General features: G+C 40.1%; 1 protein-coding gene across 10 annotated transcripts in view; it reads right to left on the bottom strand.

Annotated features, from left to right (window-relative positions):
• Positions 1–25,454, bottom strand: part of SH3KBP1 (SH3 domain containing kinase binding protein 1) — a 312,915-nt gene that overhangs the window by 254,994 nt on the left and 32,467 nt on the right. For 7 of the 10 annotated variants that reach the window (XM_069464019.1, XM_069464022.1, XM_069464020.1 and 4 more), the window contains exon 2: positions 13,698–13,855. In XM_069464019.1, coding sequence (XP_069320120.1) covers positions 13,698–13,855 — 158 coding nt within the window. Of the gene's footprint in view, positions 1–12,217; positions 12,287–13,697; positions 13,856–25,454 lie in introns of those variants that run through there. The other 3 variants (XM_069464029.1, XM_069464025.1, XM_069464030.1) reach the window with 1 other exon arrangement.

The raw sequence follows: 25,454 nt of genomic DNA, 5'->3' as shown, positions 1-25,454 counted from the left end.
TTACCATGTTGACTCTTCCAATCCACAAACATGTTATACCTCTCCATTTATTTAGATCTTCTTTGAATACTTTCATCAATGTTTTACAGTTTTCAGCATACACATCCTATACATGTTTTGTTAGATTTATACCTAAGTATAGTCATGTGCTGTATAACAGCATTTTGGCCAATGACAGACCACATATACAACAGTGATCCCATAAGATTATAATATTGTGTTTTTACTGTACCTTTTCTATGTTTAGCTTAATGTTTAGATACACAAAAACTTGCCATTGTGTTACAATTGCCTACAGTATTCAGTACAGTAACATGCCATACAGGTCTATAGTCTAGGAGCAACAGGCTATACCATATAGCCTAGTTATATAGTAGGCTATACCATGTAGGTTTCTGTAAGTACAATCTATAATATTCACACAACAAATCACCAAACAATGCATTTCTCAGATTGTATCCATGTTGTTAAGTGATACATGACTATATTTCAAGTTTTTAGGAGAGACTGTAAATGGTACTGTGTTTTTAATTTCAGTTTCCATATGTTCATTGCTAATATCTAGAAATATTAATTTTTGTGTGTTGATCTTGTATCCTGCAACATTGCTGAACTCATTTATTAGTACTAGGAGTTATTTTGTAAATTTTGAAGGTGCTCTACATAGAGAATCATGTCATCTGCAAATAGGCACAGTTTTATTATTCTTTTCCAATTCATATGCCTTTTCTTTTTCTCGACTAATTGTGCTAGCTAGGACTTCCAGGATTTTTAGTAAGACTGGTGAGAGCACACATTCTTGCCTTGTTCCCATTCTTAGGGGGAAAGAGTACAGTCTTTCACCATTTAGTATGGTGTTAACTGTAGGATTTTTCTAGATGCTCTTTATTAAGTTGGGGGAGTTCTCCTCTATTCCCAGTTTGCTGACAGTTCTGATCATGAATGGGTGTTGAATTTTGTCAATTTTTTTTGTATCAATTAATCTGATCATGTGGTTTGACTTTTTTTTTCTCCCATGGCTTTTTATGGTGGATTACACTGATTGATTTTCAAATACTGAAGTGGCCTTGCATACCTGGAATAAACCCCACTTAGACATGGTTTATAATTCTTTTGATAAGTTACTGGATTGTTTTGCTAATACTTTCTTGAGGATTTTTGTATCTGTGCCTGTAGTTTTCTTTTTTGTTCTGTCTATCTGGTTTTGGTATCAAAGTAATACTAGTCTCATAAAATGAATTAGGATGCATTCCCTCCCCTTCTATTTTCTGGAAAAGATTTTGCAGAATTGGTGCTAATTCTTCTTTAAATGTTTTGTGGAAATCACCAGTGAAAACCTCTGGGCATGGAGACTTCTGTTTTGGAAGCTTTTTAATTATGAATTCAATTTCTTTAATAGTTATAGAGCTATTGAGATTATTTCATCTTAGGTAAGTCTTGGTAGTTTAGGCTTTCAAGGAATTGGTCCATTTCATCTAAGCTGTTGAATGTATATGCAAAGATGTTTGTAGTAGTCTCTTACTGACCTTTTAATAGCTACAGGATCTGTAGTGATATCACCTGTTTTGTTCCTAATATGGTAATATGTATCTTCTTTTTATCTTTGCCAGTCTTCCTAGAGATTTATCCATTCTATTGATCTTTTTAAAGAACCAGCTTTTTAATTGGTTTTCTCTGTTGTTTTTCTGTTTTCAACTTCAATGATTACTGCTCTTTATTATTTCCTTCTTCTGCTTGCTTTGGGTTTATTTTGACTTTCTTTTTCTAATTTCTTGAGGTAGGAGTTTACATTATTAATTTGAGAAATTTTCTTCATTCTAATGTAAACATTTAGTGCTACAAATTTCCCTTTCAGCACTGCTTTAGCTGTGCCCCCCAAATTTTAATATGTTGTCTGTTCATTTTCATTCAGTTTTATGTGTTTTTAAAATTTACTTTGAGAATTTCTCTTTGACTGATGGATTATTTAGAAGTATGTTATTTGATTTCCAAGTGTTTGGACATTTCCCTGTTATCTTTCTGTTATTGATGTCTAGTTTAATTACATTATGTTCAAAGAACATATTTTGTATGATTTCCACTCCTTTAAATATACTGAGGTTAGTTTTATGACCCAGGATATGGTCTAATTGGGTTAGCATTTCATGAATACTTGAAAATAATGTGTTTTATGCTGTTTTGGGGTGGAATGTTCTATAAAGGTCAATTAGAATCTCTTAGTTGATGATATTGTTCAGTCCTTCTATATCCTTGCTGATTTTCTGTTCAAGATTTGTCAAGTTCTGAGAGAGGAATGCTAGAGTTCCCAAGTATAATTGTGTGGAATAACCTATTTTCCAATTCTATCAGTTTTTGTTTCATATATTTTGCAGTTCTGTTATCGGTGCATATATATTTTAAATTGCTATGTCTTCTTGGTGGAATGACACTTTATCATTGTGTGATGTCCTTCTTTGTCCCTGGTAATTTTCTTTGCTCTTTGGTCTACCTTATCTGATATTATATAGAGCCACTCTTGCTTTTTTAAAATTAATATTTGTATGGTGTATCTTTTTCCAACTCTTACTTTCAATGTATCTGTATCAATATGTTTTAAGTGAGTTTCTTATAGACAGCTTATACTTGAGTCATGTTTTCTATCTATTATATTATCCCTGTTTTTAATTGATGTATTTAGAATATTCATTTTTAAAATTAATTATTGACATGTTAGGGCTTAAACCTGCCATCATATTATTTGTTTTCTGTTTGTTCACTCTGTTTCTCATTCTTCTGTTTCCTTTTTCTCGTCTTCCTGTGGGTTACTTGCACATTTTCAAGAATTTTATTTTGATTGGTCTATAGTCATTTTTAGTATATCTCTTTGTATAGTTATATTTTAGTGGTTTTATAACATGCATATGTAACTTATCACAGACTACTGGTATCAACATTCTCCTATTTCAGTAATGTGTAGAAACCTTACTTCTACTTCAGTTACTTTATATCCTCCCTATTTCTTACATATAATTGTCTTATATATTACCTCTACATATGTTGAACACCACACCAGATATATAATTTTTGCTTCAACCATCAAACATGTTTTTAAAAATTAATGAAACATACCCTATACGTTGCCTATTATACACACCCCCTATTTTTACTCATTCACTGTTTTTTCCTTTATGAAGTTCCAAGTCTCCTTCTGTTATCATTTCCTTTATGTTTAGAGAATTTCTTTAGCCATTATTTAAGGATAGGTCTGCTACTGATAAATTCTCTTCATTTTCCCTTGTCTGAGAATATTTTTATTTTCTCTTCATTCCTGAAGGATATTTCCACCAGATGTAGAATTCAGAGTTAACCATTCTTTTCTTTCAGCCCTTGAAAATACTGTGCACTTCCTTCTGGATACCATTATTTCATATGAGAAATCCACTGTGACTCAAATTATTCTTCCCTATAGATAATGTCATTTCTCTCTTGCTGCTTTTTCTTTGCCTTTAGTTTTTAGAAGTTTGATTATGATATATTTTGGCATAGATTTCTTTGGATTTATCTGTTTGGGTTTTGTTCAGCTTCTTGATTCTGAAGGTTTATGCCTTTTGCCAAATTTGGGGAAATTTCAGTCATTATTTATTTAAATATTGTAGTTTTTAAAATTTTTAATTAGAGACGGGAGTCTTGCTATGTTGCTCAGGCTAGTCTCAAACTCCTGGGCTCAAGCAATCCTCCCAGCTCGGTCTCCCAAAGTGCTGGGATTACAGGTATGAGCTATCATGCCTGGCCTAAATATTGTTTATTCCCATAATCCTTCTGGAATTACACTGACACAAATGCTAGATGCTATGTTATTGTCCCATAGGTCTCTGAGGCTCTGTTCATTTTTATCTGGACTATTCTCTGTTATTCAGATTGGGTAAATTTCATTGATCCATTTTCAAGTTCACTGATTCTTTCCTCTATCATTTCTAATCTATTATTGAGCTCATCCAGTAAGCTCTTTAATTTGGTTACTTTCCTTTTTAGATTTCTATTTTTTCATATCTTCAATTTATTTGCTGAGATTTTCTAATTTTTCATTTGCTTCAAGAATGTTTGAAATTGCTTGTTAAAGCATTTTTATGATGGTTGTTTTAAAATCTTTGTCAGTTAATTCCAACATGTGAGTCTTCTCAGTGCTGGTGATATGGTTTGGATATTTGTTTCTTCTAAATCTCATGTTGAAATTTGATCCTCAGTGTTGGAGGTGGGACCCAGTGGGAGGTGTTTGGGTCATGGGGCCAGATTTCTCATGAATGGCTTGGTGTCCTCACCTCAATAATGAGTTCTCACTTTATTAGTTCACACAAGAGCTGGTTGTTTAAAGGAGGCTGGCACCACCTTCTCTCTTTCTTTGTTCCCTCTCTCACCATGTGACATGCCTATTCTCCCTTCACCTTCCACTTTGATTGGAAGCTCCCTGAAGCCCTTATCGAAACAGATACTGGCACCATGCTTCTTGTACAGTCTGCAAAACTGCAAGCCAAATAAACCTTTTTCCTTTGTAAATTACCCAGCCTTGGGTATTCCTATATAGCAGCACAAAATGGACCAACACAGTTGGTATCTGTTGGACTTTTCTCATTCAAGTTGTGATTTTCCAGTTCTTAGTATAACAAGTGATTTTTTATTGTATCCTGGGCATTTGGGCTATTATGTTACAAGACTCTGAGTCCTATTTAAATTTTATCAGGTGTTAGGTTAAGCATGCAGGTCCTGGGCTACTTTTGTGGGCTGCAGTTTTAATGACAGTTTAGTTTCCAGAGCCCTGACACTGCTATTTTGATCTGCTTCATTTATATTACTTAGAGGTCACTATGAAAACCTGGGTGATGTTCAACGTTAATGTTTCTTGTTTGTTTGTTTGTTTGTTTGTTTGTTTTTTAGAAACAGGGTCTTGCTCTGTCACCCAGGCCAGAGTGCAGTACAGTAGCACCATCATAGCTCACTGCAACCTTGAACTCCTGGGCTCAAGCAATCTTCCCACCTCAGCCTCCCAAGTAGCTGGGACTACAGGCAAGCACCACCATGCCCAGATAATTTAAAAAAAAAATAAAATTTGAGATGGGGTCTTGCTGTGTTGCCCAGGCTCATCTCGAACTCCTGGCCTCAAGTGATCCTCCCACCTCGGCCTCCCCAAGTGCTGGGATTACAGGCATGAGCCACTGCACCCTGCCCCATGCTAAAGTTTTTATTGCTAAACTTTTTGGTATGTTAATTCTAGTCAGATTCATGTGTAGGTAGATCAGGTAGATCAGGAGTTTGCTCAGGACTTCCTATGCAGGAAGGGAAAGTCCCTTCAAGGAATCCCTTTCTCCAGCTCTCTCCTCTCCAAGAGCTTCCCCATTTTCTAGTAGGTGGGATGAGGAGGAACTTCCTACCACTGCTGAGTTGGGGCAGAGGGGGTGAAACTCCCCACTGACAACATGCCAGCAAATCAGGGGAGAGCTGCCATGGGTTGCCTGGTGCCACTGAGCGGGGTACAGAAGTCCAGATTCCCCACTCAGTCTCCAGTGACAACCTGCCATCAGGAAAGGAGAATACCACCCCAGGCCATATGCTTAATGGCTTAAAACAGTACCCATTTATTATCTCACAATTTTATAGGTCAAAAGTCCTGGTAGTCTCAACTGGGTTCTTTGCTCACTCAGGGTCTCACAAGGTCAATATCAAGATGTTAATAGGCTGGACTTTTATTTGGAGGTTTGGGAGGATTATCCACTTCCAAGCTCACTCAGGTTGTTGGCAGAATCAAGTATCTTGTGGCTATAGGTCTGAGGTCTCCATTTCTTTCCTGGCTGTCAGCCAAGGTCTACTCTCTGTCCTGTAGGCTGCCTATATTCCTTCTCACATGACCCGTCCCTTTTCAAAGCAGCAAGCCCCTCTGAATCTCTGAGACTCTCTGACTTCCTCTTCTGCCACTAGACCTAGAAAGTTCTCTGCTCTTAAGGGCTTATGTAATACATTAGGCCCACCTGGATCACCTCCCAACACCAACACAATCACTGTAGTGATAATTCATCACATTCACAGGTTGTGAGGACTTGGGATTGGAATCTTGAGGATTATTCCTAGAAATTCCGCCCACCTCACTACCACCAGGTAGAGGGTAGGGTAGAGCAAATTATTTAGTCTGCAATTAGAATGTATTAATTATAATGAACTCAGATTGAGCATTGTTTACATGTTATTATGTTCTTTGTGTATTTGCAATAAACTTTTTTTTACAATTTCCAACATGATCACGTTTCCTTATATATTTATTCATTTATATAGCTACTTTATTCATAAAGCTACTTTAGAAATAACATTATAATATTTTCAAATCTAGGTGACAGGCTTCCAATTCACGTTCTTGAGAAAAGATATTAGATTGAAAAAGATGCTGCTGCCCTATCAGTACCATTGTACAAAATGAACGCCCAAGCTTTCTCAAGCAGCAGAATTGGCTGAACTTTTAAAAACACTCTAAGGCTTCTATCCCAACTCCAGCTCCCACCCCATAATTCTGACAATGCAGTGCACCTGGATAGGGTCAGGTTGGGGACCCACTGGTATGGAGACCTCTGTGGGAGCCCCATATTTTACAACTTTAAATATCCAATAATGATCACAGCAATACCCTAGATGGTTTAGATTTTGATCTGCTAGAAAGCTGGGGGGTTAAGGGTTAAAACACATGATCTCAAAGTCCCTTTCTAAGCTAAGATTTGATAATCTTGTCATTAAGAAAGTAAAATTCCATTATACATAATCACCATGTTCAACTCAATCAAGGGACTAAAACTCACCGAGGTCACAGCTCTCACTGAGTCACAAGACACTCCCCACCCCACTGCTGTACGTAACAGTTATAAAGCCTGAGCAATATGCCAAATGATGAGGGCCCTTACTGGTAACATATTTGCACCTAATTACTCTAGACCCTGCTTGGAATTATATTTCTCACAACAGTGTCTAACAGGTTCCAGTTGTTAGTTTTAGGATTTTTTTAAAAAAGAAAACTGTATGTTTAAAGTTTAAAGAATCATTTGAGCTGGAATTGGTTGCTTTCAAGAGCCCCGGGAATGGGGAACAACTGGATAGTCACACATCTGGATTATTTACCACTGATAGAAAAGACAGTCAAGTTCCTTCCGAAAAGCATATCCTGAACACTGCAAAATGGCAAGTTTGCTTACAGATCAATAAAAATGAAATATTTTTCCTAATCACCTTACTTTAAGAATTTGTAGGAAAAACAGCACAAGCCCATAAATCCAGGCAAAGGTTGCTCTTTTGAGTTGAAATAGCCAACTTTTGAAGAGAATACTTTAAAAATCAAAAAAGAAGTTAAATACCATGATTGTTCCTGATTGGACATGTGGGGAAGGCACGATGCAGCAGGTAATAATGGTGGAGAGCTTAAGCCCATCAGGACAGTTCAGACACCTAGATAATGTTGCCTGCCTGAGCTCAGGTTCTGCAGCCCATCTGCCTAGATTCCACAGCTGTCTTTGCTCCTCACCAGCTTGTATGTCTGTGGCTAAGTCTGTTAACCTTAACATGCCTCCACTACTTCTTCTGAAAAATGGACACGATAAAAACAGTGCCTGTGCCCTAGGGTGGTGTAAGGATTTAATAAGATAAGATAAAACATGTGAAGGGCTTAGTCTCCTTCCCGTCTGGCATATAGTAAGTGCTCAATAAATTTTGGTCATTGTACACAGGCAGATTATGTGCAAAATGCCAGGCAGCTAGTAAGCCTTGAACAGAACATAGCCATTATTATTCCATAAAATAATGTAGCAATCACAGACAAAAAGGTAACTATAGGTTCATTTAGCATGTTCTACCAGTTGCCTGATGAATCCAGTCAGAACCTTCTCGAGTGGCATTTTAATTAGGAACATCTTTGTAGAATATCTTTGTAGAACAATGTCTAAAGCACAGAATTCCCCAAGGCAGGTCAGAGGAGCTAAAACTATCATCCTATAGGAGAAGTTATATTTGTGACAATATTCTACTCAATGTGTCTCATTTGTGCTTATATCCTCTGGTGTCTAGCACATAGTAGACACCCAGTAAGTGTTTAAGTATACTCAAGTTTAAGTATACTCAATGAGTATAGCAGGCCCCTACACACCCAAGCACATCATGACTAAATGTTGTGAGCAAGAAGAGGCTCTGCACTTATGAAACACCCCTGCTACCTTTTCAAGAGAGATAAGTACCTTAAAAATGATTGTCCATATAATTCACAAATTTAATAGCCCTTGGGTTAAAAGTTTAAATAAAAGAGATATGATAAAAGAGATTCATGTCAGGGTCTTTGAATACAGAACAGAAACCGGTAAATCTCTACTATATGCCACTTGTTGAAATAGATTTGTGATTCTTTCATAAATCAAGTACACCAAAGTAACTGTGAACTTCATCTCAGAGTGGTGCAAATATGCAAAATGCTGGCCTTTTGCTTCGTGGATCAAAAACACACAACCGCATTCACCAATCACTTTACACAAATACCAAAAAAGGCTCTGAATGTGCCAAAGAGAGATCTAAAACACCTAGCAAATGAAAGCCGAGGCCACAGGAAAGTGGGCAGCAAATGGTTACACTCAGCATAGGTACGACATGCAAGCTTCAAGTAAACACACTTCAACCTTCAACAACCAGCAGGCAGGGTGTAAAATGAACTGTTACTGAACACACACAAAAACAGGCAGCGAAAACAGCTCTCTCCCTTACAGACAGTCAGATAAATGCAAAGATCTGCAAGCATATTTTTTTAACCCATACTATAGCTTCCTGCTTTCTACGCATCTATTTGTGAGCTACAAAATGTCGAGGGCCCGTGTCCTGTCGCACTTAAGTTCCCTACCAGAGCAGACAGACGTGTGCACGTCAGCCCCAGCTATAGTTTCAAGGCTTTTTCTTTTTTAAATTCATTTGGCTGGCCATGTAAAAATGTATATCTGTGGATCCATGTCAGGAGAACCCAGAAAAAGGCTGCTTATAAATCCTTTCCTTGACTAAAAAACACTGTTGTCTGAATCTGAGGTAGCGTTTTAAAAAGAAGATACTGGTAATTAAATCCAACATGGGACAATGAACCGCTATGAAAGAGTCTATATCTGCCTGTAATAGGTGGCTGTCTTTCTGTTTTATGTGGCAGTCAAAAGCAGTCATATTTTTTAAAATGACTTTGAGGATTCATCCTAGTATTTCTTATTATTGTGTCCCACATTGTGGTCTGTCATGGTCTATTCAGAAAAAATATCCAAAACTTGGAAATTAGGCAAAAAAGATGATCATGTGACCTTTTAATGTCATGCTAATGCATTTTCTAACAAGCCCTCCGCCAAGGGGTCATCTCACTCTCTGAAAATGTAACTTGATTTAACTAACATTTTATTAGGACATTTTGTAACCCTATAAATGTCAGAGGATAACATGTAGAAAATGCTAAAGCACATTGTTTTTTTTTTCTTTTCTAGTAGAGATGAGAACCCCAAAGGCGAAAATTTTGTTGTCTTCTAAGACATGAACCAGTTTTGAATCTAACTTAGCAATCTTATGTGAACATTCCTTTTTCCACTGAGGTTTTTTTTGTTGTTGTTATCAGTTCCTCATATCCTCACTGACTGGGCTTTGTTATTCTGCTAGTTCCCTCATTAAATGAGCTCAAAACTTTGACACATTTTTAACACAGTAAGAATTAGTGTTTGATAGTTCCTGAGCCCAATAATCAAGTCAACCCCCGCCCCCCGGGAGACTGAGGTCTGTGTCAGGAGGTCTCCGGCCATACTCAGAGGGTGGCTGCACTAAGACAAGATTCAGGCTGATTAGGTAAATTGGCTACCAAGGAACAAGTGAGGCTAGAGGTAGGGGGGGACATCTTCCCCCCACCACACACACACATAGAGGCCACAGCTTTACATAGAGCAAAGCCCACATGTTGAAAGTCAGTGAGGGAAGCAAGCCCACTCCTACATGTGTGCATCTACAAGAGCAATTAGTGCTCGTGTCCACAAGACCTATGAGACTATTCAGAGCCTTTATTCATAAAATCCCCAAACTGGAAACAACCCAAATGCCCATCAACAAGGGATTGGGTAAACAAATTATGGTATATTCATCATAATGGGATATTGTACAGCAAGAACAAAGTACTGATATATGCAAAAACATTTTGTTGCATATAAGAAGCCACATATAAAGGAGCACATATTGTATGACTCCATTATATGAAATTCAAGTACAGACAAAACTTATTTATGATTATTGATTACCTACGGGCAAGGGAATGACTGGGAAAGGCCATGGTGGAACTTTCTGGAGGGATAGAAATAGTATTGATCTGGATGGTGGTTATAAAGGTACATACTTATGTAGAAACAAAAACCATCAAGCCATACATGTATGACTTGTGCATTTTACTCTACGTAAATTTCACCTTAAAATGAATATTTTTTTTAAAAAATAGAAAAGAGAGAAAGAAAAATGTATTCCAAAAGAAGCAGGTAGGGAGAGAGGTAGGGAAAAGAAAGGGAAGGGGACTTTAAAAGATTCTTCTTCCACATTTACAGTAAATAAATAAGAACAAACTAAATAAAAGAAAAGAGGGACAAACCCCAAAGGCCATGAGGCCTAGTTGGGTACATTTACGTGTGACAACAAATCTCAGCCCGAGAGCTGGTGAAGCACAGATATCTTCCTAACAATGGGATGGCCTGATGCTCGGAGTACCAGGGGATGGCTGGCATTTTTCTCTTGAGAGACTAGGACAGTCCAGAGTTGAAGGTAGATCCTGAATCCTAACACTCTAGGGGACCATGCTCAAATGGGACACTGGGTAAGGATCTGATAAATGAATTAAGAAAATGCTTAAGTTAGGTGCTCTGACAATGGTAACATTGACATAAAGGCATGCAAATAAAAAATGGGATTCCACAAGATTACCCATTTCAATCTGGGGACAAATGATTTTTAAGCTAAATAGAACATACACAAAGCCACATTCAAAACTGCATACCTATGCCAAAATGATTATTATTACTTAAAGATGCACTTTCAGCTTTTAGAATTCTCTACGGAGTCCTGATTATTGTTAAAATCCATTGCATCCACCTACTGAATTTTCAATAATAGGCCTAAAACATTTCCAGTGGGTGAAAACTTGAAAATAGACTCAGCCATCTGAAAGAATTAAGTTTCTTTTTCTGCCAAATGTGACAGCCACAAGTAATGCAGCCCCAGCCGCTCCTGCCACATCCTTTCTGCCCCAGGTGGAACAAGCACCTCTCAAGAGCATGACTTCCCCTCACTGAGAGGGCTCAAGCCAGCTGACAGCTGCGCAGGCAAGAACAGGGTGACCCAGACCCAGAGGAGAGGGCCCACTCCTCCCCGCAGGGGCCAGCACAGCCCACTCACTGGGAGGCTGGCCACTGTGCTAAACAGTTTCCAGCACACTCTCATTTAATCCTCCAAGTGGCCTGATGAGGTAGTCGGGTTCTCAAAAGGAAACAGATGGCACATACTCGAACTAGCGTAATCTGAGGTGCGATTGATAAAAAGACTCTTATAGAGTGTATGAGATGTAGACAAAGCCCAGGGCAGTAGCCCAGGGCTAGAAACAAGGGAGCCCTAGACCTGGAGGCATGAGGGGAGAGGGCTGTGGAGGAAGGTGCACTTGACTGGAGCAACCACTTGTCCAGCGAGGGACACAGCCAGCCCAAAACTCCCTGGGCAGGGAGCCAGCGGGACCACCCCTGATCTCACTGGCCTCCCCAGCTCCCTGCCATCTCCCACCAGGGCTCCTGTGGAGCCAGAGCCCATGGGAAGCCACAGGGCAGGAGCCCACTGCCATGACCCACACTGGCCTGACCCAAAGCAGAGCAGGCGGGGCAATGGGGAGACCTCCTGGTGGTCAGGACACCACCTCCATTTCACAGTGAGGAGTCCTCTCTGAGTGAGGCAGAGGGCCGGGTCCTAGAGCCCATGTAGACAATTCCTACACTGCGTTTCCCGGTCCTAGTTCCCTCCGGCCCTCCACAGTCACTGACAGCACACCAGCCGTATGCCCTGAGCAAATTCTGCAGACTTTGTAAGTGCCTTCCAAGTTAGTCCTCTGACTCTATGGATTTGTGGTTTAAAATGAGGGCACGCTAAGCCAACAGGACACATTAAAGGCATTCAAAATACGGCCTACCTTCAAAACTGGGGCTGATGCTGCACTCCCTTTTCCTTCCCAGGCTCCTCTTCTCTCATTCCTGCCTCCATCTTCACTCCAACCATTGTCCCTTTTATCTGAAAAAACCCTCCTTCCACACTAGCATTTGGCTCAATTTAAATTACAATCCTCTCCCAAATTTGAGGGTTTTGTTTCCAAAAGGCCAAACAATAACTTCCATTTACACCTCAACAGAGTCAATCCGCGGGTGACCTTTATATAAAGCTTTCCAACTGTTAAAATGGGAGAGAGCTGCTGGATTCAAGTGTAGTCCAGGAAATAAAAAAGTCTATACTCCTATAACTACAGAAAGCAATGTCTATCAGCATGTCACCAACAAAATTCCCCCCAACTTTCTGCACACCAAAAAGAAAAGAAAAAAGAAATGTTGGCAGGATCACCCTGTGACAAAATCCTGAAGAAAGATTTAACTAGGTTCCTATTCATTTCAGACATGGAAGGGGCAGAGGTAGAGGGCCCCGAGGTTGGAAGTCCAGAGCACATCGCACATTTTTTCATCAACAACCCTTTGTCATGAAACCCTCCCACCCAATACTCGGGGCTCCTTTATGGGGACCACCTGCTTCTCTGGGCCCAAGGTTCCCTACACCTGCCTCCCCACAGCCTAGGCACACTCTTTTGAAGTATGATCTGGTGCCACAGAGACGACAGCAGGGGGGACCTGCGGGTTTCTGCATGCAGCTCTTCCTACCAAAAACAATCCATTCTTCTCCAGTGGGGGACAGGAAGTTCATGGTACAAGGACTTTTAGACCCAGTTAGTATTTCCCATGAAGAACAGCCTCCAGGTGATCCTTTTTTTACCCAACAATTTAAACTATGATTTACAATTGTGCAGTATATAATTTATTAACATGAATAAGATACTTTTTTGTAATTAACCCCTAGATGACTTCTGCAAAGAGCATAATTTTCAAACCCTTCCCAAGGGAATAGGTTTTGTTCAACGCTTCATGGACATAAAGGGGTAAAGGAAAATAATATTGCTCCCATCAAAAAGGCAATATAAATACAAAGGTAGAAAATAGCATAATTTGGATTCTACGCTTACTTTGACTGCTACTTAAGTGGTCAAAACTGAGTTTCACCTGCATTTTGCGTGGAATGGAAAAAAGTAAAATTCTTTTAAACTCTCAAGGCAAATAAACAAGTACATAAATTATACAATGTAACAAGCTTGATATTTTTTCCAGCATTTTCTAAGAAGTGATACACAGTTTGGAAACAGATCATTCTGGGTCTAACAGAAGCAATTTCAAAACAGGTATCCCAGATATCCGGGGCAGAGCTATACCCGCTCTTCTGGATATCACACAGGAGGTCAAGCTGTCAACTCATCCCCTAAGGGAGTCCCATGCAATCAATCCTCAAGTGCCCCACAGCCTTTGGTCAGCAGAGCCCACACAGGAGACAGGAAAAGGGTTTTGCTTTGTACTCACTCTTACAAAGTTGTCAGGGAACAAACCTCTCCTGCCATTGATCTGTCCCTCCCACCAGCCTCCATCCTCCTTCCTGATGTTGGTGATGATCTCACCCACGCTGATGGTCAGCTCATCGTCGTGCTGGGCCTGGTAGTCAAACTCCACTATGGCCTCCACTGGAAGGAACAGGGAAAAAAGAGCAACTCAGATTAGATGTTGGAGAAGTCTGAGGCCCAGTGTCCCTAGAAGGCCAGTAAAATCACATTAAAAAGACTTCCCCTCTATGAATATTCAAAATAACAGGGCCACACACATCAACCCAATTTTGGTTAACCTGAAGCCTGCAGCACAGAAACCACACGAAATGCTGGTCCGTGGTCAGGCACAGGCAGGGTGGCCTACAGGTCTCAGGGCCAGGAGGGGATTCAGAGGGGAAACCACATAATGACAGCCAGCTAATAATGTTTGCTTCACCCAGAGGGAGTCCAGCATCGTCTCCCCAAGCACAGAGTGCAGACAACACATGAGCTCAGCTCTTGGGTCCCCCTTCCTTCGCCAGTACTAACTATGTGATGCTAACCTATCTGGGCCTCAGTTGTACAAAATGTCAAGGGTCATAATTCCCACCCTACAGAGGTAATATCCATCTTGCAGCGACAACATATGTAAAGACAGCTGGTGCAGAGGTCCCAACTGGTCGAACCAATGTCTCAGACTGCCTACATCAGAACCACAATTGCCTCCTCAACAGAGGAGTTCTTAGGCAGCAATACCATGTTAAATTGTTTTCCCAATCTATGGTAATCTCTCATACTTGGTAACAGGCAGAGGCAACAGGGAAGAAAGATGGGTCTTCTTGCTGGTAGAGTGCCAGTGCAAATTAACAGAACTAACCAATCCAGAGATGAGTTAACTTATCCATATATCAATTATGCAATTCATTTAGATGGTGGGCTTCTCCTCATGACCACCTCAATACAAACCAATCTCATGACCTTTTCCTTTTTTATTTGCAGCTCCATATGAATGAATGAATGAATGAATGGCAAATAAATGAATACAAGGATAACAAAAATTAGATAAAACCCCAAGTGGTGAATTAGCAATTCAGAAATTATGGCAAAATTAATGGAATAGGAAAAGTTAAATGAGCTCAACATAGACTGCATATACTAAAATTAACTCAAAATGGATTACAGACCTAAATGTAAGAGCAAAATGGATTATAGACCTAAATGTAAGAGCTAAAACTATAAAAGTTTTACAAGAATGCACAGGAGAAAATCTTAATGACCTTCGCTTTGGCAAAGTTTTCTTAAATAGGAGACAAAAAGCACAAATGAGTAAAAAAAAATAAATGCAATATATTGAGGTAGGTTTTTCCAGGAAAAAGGCTGGTAGGTGAGTGGGGACCTATCTATCACATGGGCTTTATATATCCATTTGGGACAAATTCCCAAAGCTCCTCCAGTTCGGAATATCCTATCCATCCAGGCCGGGGCACTCCTTCTGTCCACTTCATCACGTCCACTAAACCAGACAGTTCATGAGCAACTCCAAATGGAGTTTCCTCTCCTACATCATTTTGTCATTCCAAAAATTAGCTGTCTGATCCCACTGTCATAAATCTGTCTGGGATGAAGTTGAGTTGCAAACCATTCTCATCACTTATCAACAGAAAGGAGTGTAACAGTATGGACAAAGCAATCTTTGCAGATTTCTCCAAGTTCCTGACAAGTAGACAAGCACAAACACTCTGATTTTCTTGTATCATGCTCTGTTCCCCAGCAGGTAAAATGAGCTGTCATAACAACCGGAACCAGGTCGATTAAAACACCACTTTCTTCAAATCACCTAGATATTGATCTATTAAAGCTTTACTATAAGAACTGAGATTACAGTAACCACTGTTCATGTGCCACACACCTTTCCCTAGACTATCTCATTTAATCCTCACAATATTATGATCCCCATCTTCCCAATTAAAGAACCCGAACCTCATCAAAGAAGTTAAGCTTATTTTCTGAGTCAGTGCTTTCCAAAAGTGGGATGCACCCACTTCAGGGATCTGTTGAGATGATGGGAGAAAAAGCTAGAATGTCTTCTCATTTTATTTTAATTTTAAAGAGAGAAAAATTCAACTTCTCTACTGTTCCATTTACAGAATGACACTGGATCCTTCATCCAGTCTCTAGGTCACACAGTCAGGGGTCCTCTGAGGGGAAGGAAACAGCCAGAGGGACAGTGGAACCAAGGAGCACTACCAGGGCAAGCACCGGCCTTCAGCATGGTGGGCTACACTTCAGCTCTGTGATGCCTCCTGGTAAAGCCTCTTTATGGATATTACCCCTTTTAACTAAAATCACTCCCACTAAAGGGATTATTAGCTGCTTGGAAAGATTTGTGTAAAGAAAAGTAGGAGTCATAGACAGTGCTCAACATGAAGCCAAGTAACCAAGAAAATGGCAGAGCTGCCACTTCAGCTCCTGGTGGGATCTCCTTGCCAGCCACATTGGGAGGAGAACACAAGGACAAGCCAATCAGATCTTACAGGGAGATCACCAAAAAAATTCTCAATTATCAAGATCACTTGTAATACAGGTTTACTTCCACCTTTAAGGTAGGTGTAAGTGTCAAACCATCGGGGTTAGCAAGATATTTAACATTTATGTGCACATATGGAAATAACATTCATCGGAAATCAAGCAGGTGGGAGGGAGAAGAGGGGATGCGTAAATTCACACCTAACGGGTACAATGTACACTATCTGGGGGATGGGCACACTTATAACTTTAACTCAAACGGTACATAACCAAAACATTTGTACCCCCATAGTATTCTGAAATTTTAAAAAAATGGACTTAGGACCCCTGACACATTATATAATTGATGTAGAAGGTTGATCTGGTAGCTGTTTTACTATTAATAAATAAATATTACTAATTAAAAAAAAACTATGTACCTGAACCACGAAGAAAATGTCTTCATTTTCCATCAATGTCTAAAGTCATTCAATACTCAATCTCATGTTTTCCAAACATTCATTAAGCCTAAAAAAAGTGTTTAAGAGCCTCTCTGGGGTGTTCTCAATCTTCAGTTAGTAGAGTAACATATGCACATAATCTATAAATAAATAATTACATATATATGGAGATACTCAATTATTGTTTTAAACAAGAAAAGAAAGGGCTTGGAACACGGACCTAGGCTCCCCAAGGCTGGTCCCCATTGGCACCTGGAGATGAAAGATTATAGCTTTTCTGACTGGGAACATAAAAGCAAGCATGGCAGGTGGGATTGGGGCATGCCTACAGGAGAGCGGAGAACAGGAAAGCTTCTAAGCAGGGAGCTGGTCAAGGGGCCCATCTTGCTGGTGAACTTAAACCCTATGTACTTTCAGGGACTCAGGACCTGACCAATAAATAGCATTTCTTCTTCCTTCTGAAAGAGCAACTTGTGTTTTCTCTGTTCTCTATGTGAGCTTTACCAAGGTAAACTCAGAACAGGCAAAAGGAATCTGCTTCAAGTAGATGTTTACTAAGAAGTAAACAGCTGCTGCCTGTTGTGACAAACTGGAGAGAAGTGAATCCTGGTTTTTATTTGATTTTTCTCTTTCAGTGAGCCTAAGGACACACCTTAATTGAGGCATCCTCCTAGGCTGGTTGGGGATTAGGATTGGGGACTCAAAGATAAATAAAGCATAACTGCATAATATTCAAGTCTTCCCAACATCCTATTTAGCTGGTCTTTCCTGATTTACCCTTTCTTTAAACTCCCAGTTTTAGCTTTTCTTTAAACTTAAGTAATCACCTGCATCCTCCTTGCCTTCTGGCCCCAGCTGAGCCCCCACCCTCCACGTCACCTCCCTGGCTTCTGCCATTGAGGGATCCCAGGCTGTGTCTCCTCCTCCCTGTGAGCCCCTAAATGCCTTCTGGGTATGGATCCCTCTCAGTTCTGTCCAGGCTCCTAGAAGCTTCCTTGACATGCAGTAAGTGCTCAATAAAGACTTGATAAACTGACCACTCAGGGTGCATTTTCTGAGGGCAGATTGTTTTCTGCCCAACAAAGGCGCTACTAAAATGGCAAGTGTCGATCACATTTTTGCAAATTGAGTCAGACTCTTCAGCTTCAGCACACTAAAGGAGCTTGCTATTTAAAAGATCCTGCGGTTGATTCTTTTGTAACATGAATAATTACTTCCTGCTTTACCTTTCCTGTCAAGATGAATTTTTTACATATCAGGTTTCTCTAAGAGGAGGAAACCTGTGTATGGCTTTGTTAAGAGCTCATAAGTCACGAGGATATGTCTCTCTTACTCCCTCTAAGGGCCCTTTCCTGTGTCCTCTGTCAGCCTTTGAGAGATTGAGAACTTTGTTGTCCAATGTAGTATCTCCAGCCATATGTGGCTATTGAGTACTTGAAATGTGGCTAGTCTGACTTGAGATGTGCTGGAAGGCATACACCAAGTTTCAAAGCCTTATTTGGGGAAAAACAGGATGTAAAATAGCTCATTAACAACTTTTATATTGATTGCATGTTGAAATGATATTTTGGATATGTTGGATTACATAAATATATTATTTGGATTAATTTTGCCTTTTAAAAATATTAACCTTGGCAACCAACATTCTTCTATTTTTAAAATCTTGTCATTTCAAAAATGTTGTATAAATGGAATCATATGGCATGTAACTGTTAGGGATCAACTTTTTCACTCAGAATAAATCCCTGAATATTCACTCAAGTTTGTTGAATGTATCTATAGCCAATTTCTTTTTATTGTTGTGTAGTATTCTGTAGTGTGCACGTATCACAGTTTGTTAAAACATTCACCCATTGAAGGACATTGGGTTGATTCTCATTTTTGGCTATTACAAATAAAACAAATATGTTCAGTTAAAAAAATATATATCTTATTAATATGGTGACCAGAATATTTAAAGTTACATATGTGGCTTGTATTTCCATTGGACAGCAATGGTTTAGGATATTTGGCAAACAGGTGACAAAAACCTCGAACTGCACAAACACAGCAAAAATATTCATGAGAGCCCAGGAGAAAGTCTGTACCCTCCCAAAACCCATTTCCTTGCCTTCAAGAAGCTGCCTAAGATTTTTTTTTAATGGTACACTTTAGGAAATTACCTCTGGGCATGAGCACAAAATTAAAACATTAAACTAAATATTACAAAATATATCAGAGGTGTAATCAGGACAACGGTAAACAAAATCCCATATTTAAAGACACTATAAATTAAAAAACTTAAGAACGTCTCCCCCTCAGAAAAATACCACCCTCCAGCTGCCTGCTGTGCCAAAAGCCAGCCTCCACAAGTTTGCTACACCTACTGTCGCTGCAAAAACCAAAGCCACAGTTAACCCAGGTTACAAAAGATAGAACCAGAGGAGATAAGAGATCTGCTTAGAAATGCAAAACACTTCAAGCTCCCCTATCTCCAGACCTTCAAACTTGCTGGAATGTCTCCTCCCCCAGAGATGAAATGGGTGGTTTTTAACTGTCGGTTGGCTGAGCCAGCTGCCAAGCAGCTTCTCACGGCCAACTTCTCACGGTGGCGGCGGTGGCTTTTCTGAGGCCCCAGCTGTGACCAGGCCCCTCCCTGCCTCTGCACACAGTCCTTCCTCTCACCCGCAGCAATTTCATGTTGACTTACCCCAAGCAGGCTGCAAGTTCCACCTGGGAAAAGCCCTTATCTTTTCCAGGATTCTAAATCCCTCACCTAGCATCGTGTCTGGCTCAATAAATATTTGAATAAACTAGAAAGCATGAAGGAGAATGAAAGTTTCCAATTAATTTCCTTCGTTATATACACATATACATAATGTTGCAGAGGTCTCAGTGCAGTAAGTTTTAATCATTTCAGAAGTAAAAATGTTACACACATATTGCTTTTGCACTTGTTTTGTGGATTCTGAAGAATACATTTTTAATTTTCATGCTTCGTTTCAGTCCTCTGATTGAAGAGAGCACAGAAAATCAAGAAGTAATTTTTTTGCCAAAAAAGATTGCACCAAAAAAGATCATGAGTGACAATCATTAGTGATGGAAAGAACATTAGATATCATCTTGTCCATTTTTTTTTCTGAATTTTGCAGATGAGGAATTAAGGCCTGCAAGGTTCCATGACTGAAGCTTAGAGAGATTGAGAGCTAAATAAGACCAGGACTTGGCTTCCCAAATTACAGTTCACATGAGAGAAAGGAAGACCTAAAGGGGAAAGCAGGCTGGTATGGTTTGGATGTTTGTCCCCTCCAAATCTCATGTTGAAATCTAATCCCAGTGTTGGAAGTGGGGCCTAGTGGGAGGTGTTTGGGTCATGGGGGCAGATCCCTCATGAACAGCTTGGTGTCCTCACCTCAATAATGAGTGAGTTCTCACTTAATTAGTTCACACAAGAGCTGGTTGTTTAAAGGAGCCTGGCATCACCTCCACCCTCTCTCACCATGTAACACACCTGCTCCCCCTTCTCCTTCTGCCTTGATTGGGAGCTCCCTGAAGCCCAGCAGATGCTGGCGCCACCTTTGTACAGCCTGCAGAACCATGAGCCAAATAAACATTTTTTCTTTATCAATTATCCAGCCCCAGGTATTTCCTTTCTAGCAACACAAAACAGACTAACATACCAGGAAACCCAAGACCAGCAAGATACAGACTTTCACAACACTGGGGTGGGGTTCTTCTTCTTCTTTTTTTTTTTCATATATAGCATAGTTTCTAGAATACCCAGAAAAAGTTACACCAATCAGGAACATATAAAGAACCTACATTTAAAACTAAAAAAGATAGAAAACATATCAGTGGCTGCCTGGGGCTGTGGATGGGAACACAGACTGACTACAAATGGGTATGAGGGATCTTTTGGGGGTGATGGAAATATGCTAAAATTTTTAAAAAGCATTAAATTGTACACTTAAAATGTGTGAAAATTTATACCTCAATATAGCTTTTAAAAATAAAAATTAGAAGTCTATGTGATAGATATTTAGCAATTTATGATTGTAGATATTTGGTCATTGAGGTGGTACACTGTGTTTGTGTCCCAGGGAAAGAACATTCCCCATTCAGAGAGGGGAAACTATTTAGGGGAATCTTCTCCTCTGCCATGAGATATAGTCTGGTGGGACTGTCCATCAACATGTGCTGCCCTCTGCCAGCCAATGTACAGGCACAGGACCTAACTGTGACTCACAGCAATATGACAAAGACTGGAGATGGCTGGAGCAGGTTCTCCCACAGGGTTCTCAGAAGAGATAGAGATCCCTGGGCCTGCCTGGTTGCTATCGTCCCCAGATCTGACCCTCTAGCTTCTCCTTCTACTGCGCAAACCACCCCCAAAGCCTCTGATCAATCCCTTTTCCTGTCTTAGTTAAGGGACAGTTGGTTTCTGTTACTTGAAATCAGAGAATCCTAATGGATACGCTCATGCGTCAACTTTTTTAAAAATATACTCTTCTCTACACAAGTCTGCACAAGGCCAAGTTCTCACTATCCAGTGCTTTCCTGTTAGTGTCAGGGCGGAGGGGTTTGGGGGCCTGAATTTTCCAAGTCAAAGCCACAGGTGCTGTGGGGATCTCCAAGTATTAATACAATGAAGCTCACCTACACACCAGCCACCTGTTCCTTTTGGCGTCTTCACAAACACACCACTAAGGGGCACCAAACCAACAACTGGGTAGTTCACAAGGCTCAAATCTGTTAGAAACTGAACATCAGCTTTCCCAAGGAAGATGGGCTCAGGACATGGACCCCAATGACAAAGAGTCACCGGGCCTGAACTCTCTCCCTGGGCTGGGGGCAGCACACCTTTGGCCAGATGGCTTCTGGCAGGGTTCAACAATGTCTGTAGCAGGCCCAGTAGCAGCTCAAAGAACTGGGCATTGGCAGGGAAAGGGAGAAAGAGATGAATCAAGCAATAAGAGAACAAACAAATCCAGCTGTGCAAGAGGAAAGAAAGGCCCACCAATGTCTGCCTCAGGCACCACTAAGGATGCTCTTATCACTCAGTGCTTTCCAGGACAGTGCAAGGAACCTCAGCCTCCCAGCCCATTTCTCCCCTCTTGTCACCTCTATCTAAGCATCTTTACAGAGGACTTGAGGTGTAAGAGAAAGCCCAGCAGGCCTGGGAGTGAACTCCAGCTTAAATATTTACTAGCTGTGTGCCATGGAGCGAGATACCATGCTTGAGTCCATTGTCTTTGTTTTTAAAATCAGGAAATAATGATCTGTTGCAAAAAACAGGAGGTGATACCTGTAAACTCCTGTATACAGAAGCTGCTCCATAAATGACAGCCACTAGTCTTACAGGCCGTTATCACACTGTGCTGGGAGGGCTTCCCCACACATACCCTCCCTACCCAGCCCTTGGCATGGCATCCTCAAAAAGGGCAGATCTGAGCATCCCCTCACCTTCACCTGGTGTCTGGCTCATAGTAGGTGCTCAATAAATGTTGGTGCGCAAGTGCATCCATATGACACCAGGAGTGTTCTGAGAAAGTACTAACATCAAACCATACCTTATTCAACACAAATAAATGCAGTTGTGTAAATGTTGTTTGACTTGAAGATTAGAGAAAGTCAAAGATCAACATGACCAGTTGGCCACAAAACAAGCATGCCCTCTGGTCTAAGCCTCCTGAGTGCCACTATAATCAGCCTTGATTCTACAGCCAATGCTCCCAACAGCAAAAAAGCATTCAATCAAAGACCAGAACACCACACAGGGCCTGGAGGGGAAAGTACTCACAAAGCCTTGGGGCCTGGAGTCCCTTTCAGCCTCTGTCAGCCAGGGCCTGTCCCTGGAACAAAGGCTCAAGGAGTAGAAACAAAGAGTTATTAAACACTTCCTGACTCAAATTAACCCTTGTAGCCCTAGAGCTCTTTTAAAAACACATATTGGACAAACTGGATAAGATTAGCTTGGCCAGAAAAAAAAAACTGTTTTTGTTTTTGAGAGATGAGGGTCTCAGATGTCTGGCCTCAAGGGATCCTACTGCCTCAGCCTCCAAAAGTGCTGGGATTGTAGGCGTGGGCCTCCACACCTAGCCCAGAAAAAGACTTTTAAGTTGCATCTTAGAAAACCAATTTAATAAAAGGTCAGTTTAGTCAAAATAGTTTAGCCACCTAAAGAAGATATAACCTTTTTTTCTTCAAGTAGAAGAGAGAAAGAATATGAATGCTGCTTTATATAAATATTTGACAGTAAGTAATGAAATAGTTTGAGGATGAGTAAAGATTTTCCTGACTTTATAATGATAGTCTGGTTCTCAGACTCGAGGAAACCCAAAGACAGGTGCCTAATTAGAAAGTGATTCCCTTATTTTTCTCAGTGACAAGACCTAAAAGCTTTTGGGCAAATCTGAATATGTAAACTTTAAAACAGAAAAAGACACGGTCAAGTGTCAGCTTATACGATGTATTAATTTAATTACAGATTATGCAAAATAAAAGACTTAGAAAACCTTGCTGCCCACAACACCCTCTCATTTCATGAAACAGTTTTATTTGACAGACCATCTACCACCCATTACATGGATGGTAGAAACACATTTGATTACGGATAAGGTATCTAAAGGATTTGCTTAAACTATTTCATTGAAAATAAATTCATAGAGCCCTATAGTACAAGCTACTATAAGGACTGCAGTGGGAAGCAACTCTTGCTTTTCTTGAGGATAGTGGAGTATGGGAGGCTGACTTTATATTCAGATATGTATGAAAGAAGAAAAGCAAAAGCCTTTCTGTTGATTTCAGTGTAGCTAAGCTGAATCAGCTCTAAGAGGCAGGGACCAAGTCAAAAGGAGGGAAGTTAAGAGCAATTCCACAGAAAAATGTGGTTGGTCGGCACAGTGGGTAGTGGGCAAGGGCTGAGTCACCACTTACCCTTCTGTTAACAAGAAATGCACTGTCTGGTAAGAGAGAAAGTAGACAGTGAGGTAGATGAGCGCAAACCACAGCAAACCTTCGCTGCCTTCCCTGGGCAGATTTAATGTCCCACTTCAGGCTTCATTTATACCTCCAGGTATAGTAATCCTGCTATTGTGAGCCCCTGGAAGGCAGAAGGATATGTAAGATTGAAGCCTGTGGGCGTCCAGAAAGAAAAGTCAGTGTCCAACTCATCTTTCTCCCTCAAGTGATTAGCTGAGTGCTTCGCCCCATCAAGTACTCAAGAAATGCTTGTTGTTGAGTGGGGAAAAACATATAAGGATGATTTTGACAAGATGCTGAGAATCTGAGATGAGATCTGAGACAAATGCACAGGACTAAAAGCGGAAGATAACAGCAAAACAACCGCTCTTCAAAGCAGTCTAGAATTTCAAACTGTCACAAGCATAACTACTTTGAGCTACCCAACATCTAATCTGGAGATAACAGCTAGCATATTTGCAGCACCATAATGTGTAGGTTATTAGGGAGGGTGCATTTGATGGTTTCATAGTAAGTTTTACCAATTTTTAGGTAGTAATTGTGAGTCTATGGACATAGTAACTACCAATGGTTTGCAAATCATTTGGGTTGGCCTTTTTTAATATTTGAACAATTTGAACTAAAAGTTGCTAGTCAAGTACCTACTTCAACAATGTTTTCTTAATCAACTACATTGTAAATACTTTGTCACAGAAACCACTTAGTAAGTATGTATCTATACAGAGTAATACAAAACAGAAGTGAAGTTAAAATCCAAACCCAACATTTACTTTCCTTTGAAAGGTTACAATTTAAAGTTGGATAAACAGAATAAGACCTAAACAAACTGAACTGGGGTTTAAATTTTTTGAAACCTTTTCCAAAATTGACATATGAGTTAATATAAATACATAAATAAATCTAAAAGGATCAACAGCCCCACACCAAATGACTTCTAGAAGGATGCTTTAAGAGCAATGTATAATTTTTTTTCAGGAATAATTATATTTAATCTCTGACTACCATCTTACCCTTGGCGAAATGGCTGACTACAGGTCTGGGGCAGGAAAAGTGATCAGGCTGGACCATCTTGTCATACCAAGAAAGCAAGGAAGCCATCAAAGATGACTCAGGGTCATGTCAAAAGAACTCAGAAGCAAATGTAAAGAGGTGCCCACTGTCCACAAATGGGACAATATGAGTATCAGTACTCATAACTGCAATGGACTGAAAGACATTAAATGGATTTGATGTCTCATATGTTACATGATAATCTTTCATAGTGATACTTTAAAAAAAATCATTGGTCACCAGTGGAAGATGCTAGGAAACCAACTCATTCTTTTTAAAAACTGGCTAATTAGAAGAAAGAATCAAACATTTGTTCTGCCTTTCAGGGCAAAGCGAATTCAGGATAACCAAGTGGTTGACAAGGAGAAATTTCTTTTCATAGGAGTATTCTGGATAATAAATGAAGAAGGAATGAGAGAATTAGACAATCAACATTTTGCAACCTCTAATGTAATCAAGAGCCTGGGCAATGGTCGCTAACGGCTGCTGATATTACAGAAAGAGAGACAACCAAGCATCGTAAGCCTCGTGATGGAAGTATGTGCCACCACCAGCAAAATATTCTAGCCAACTAACCAAACCTGATCGGGTCAAGCCTCTGGATTTACCACCTGTTTACACGGGATACAAGAGGCCCCAAAATATGTTAAATGGCACCTTAAAAATGTAGTCAGCAAAATCCAGACTATAGGACACCCCACAGGCAAATGACTTAGTTTCTTCATCCAAAAAAAAAATGCAAAGGAGAAAGAAAAGACATGGTGGAACCTTCATTAAAACAG

This window comes from Eulemur rufifrons, chromosome 30 (genome assembly GCF_041146395.1).
Source record: "Eulemur rufifrons isolate Redbay chromosome 30, OSU_ERuf_1, whole genome shotgun sequence".
NCBI lineage: Eukaryota > Metazoa > Chordata > Mammalia > Primates > Lemuridae > Eulemur > Eulemur rufifrons.
This window is presented reverse-complemented; position numbering and strand designations above follow the sequence as displayed.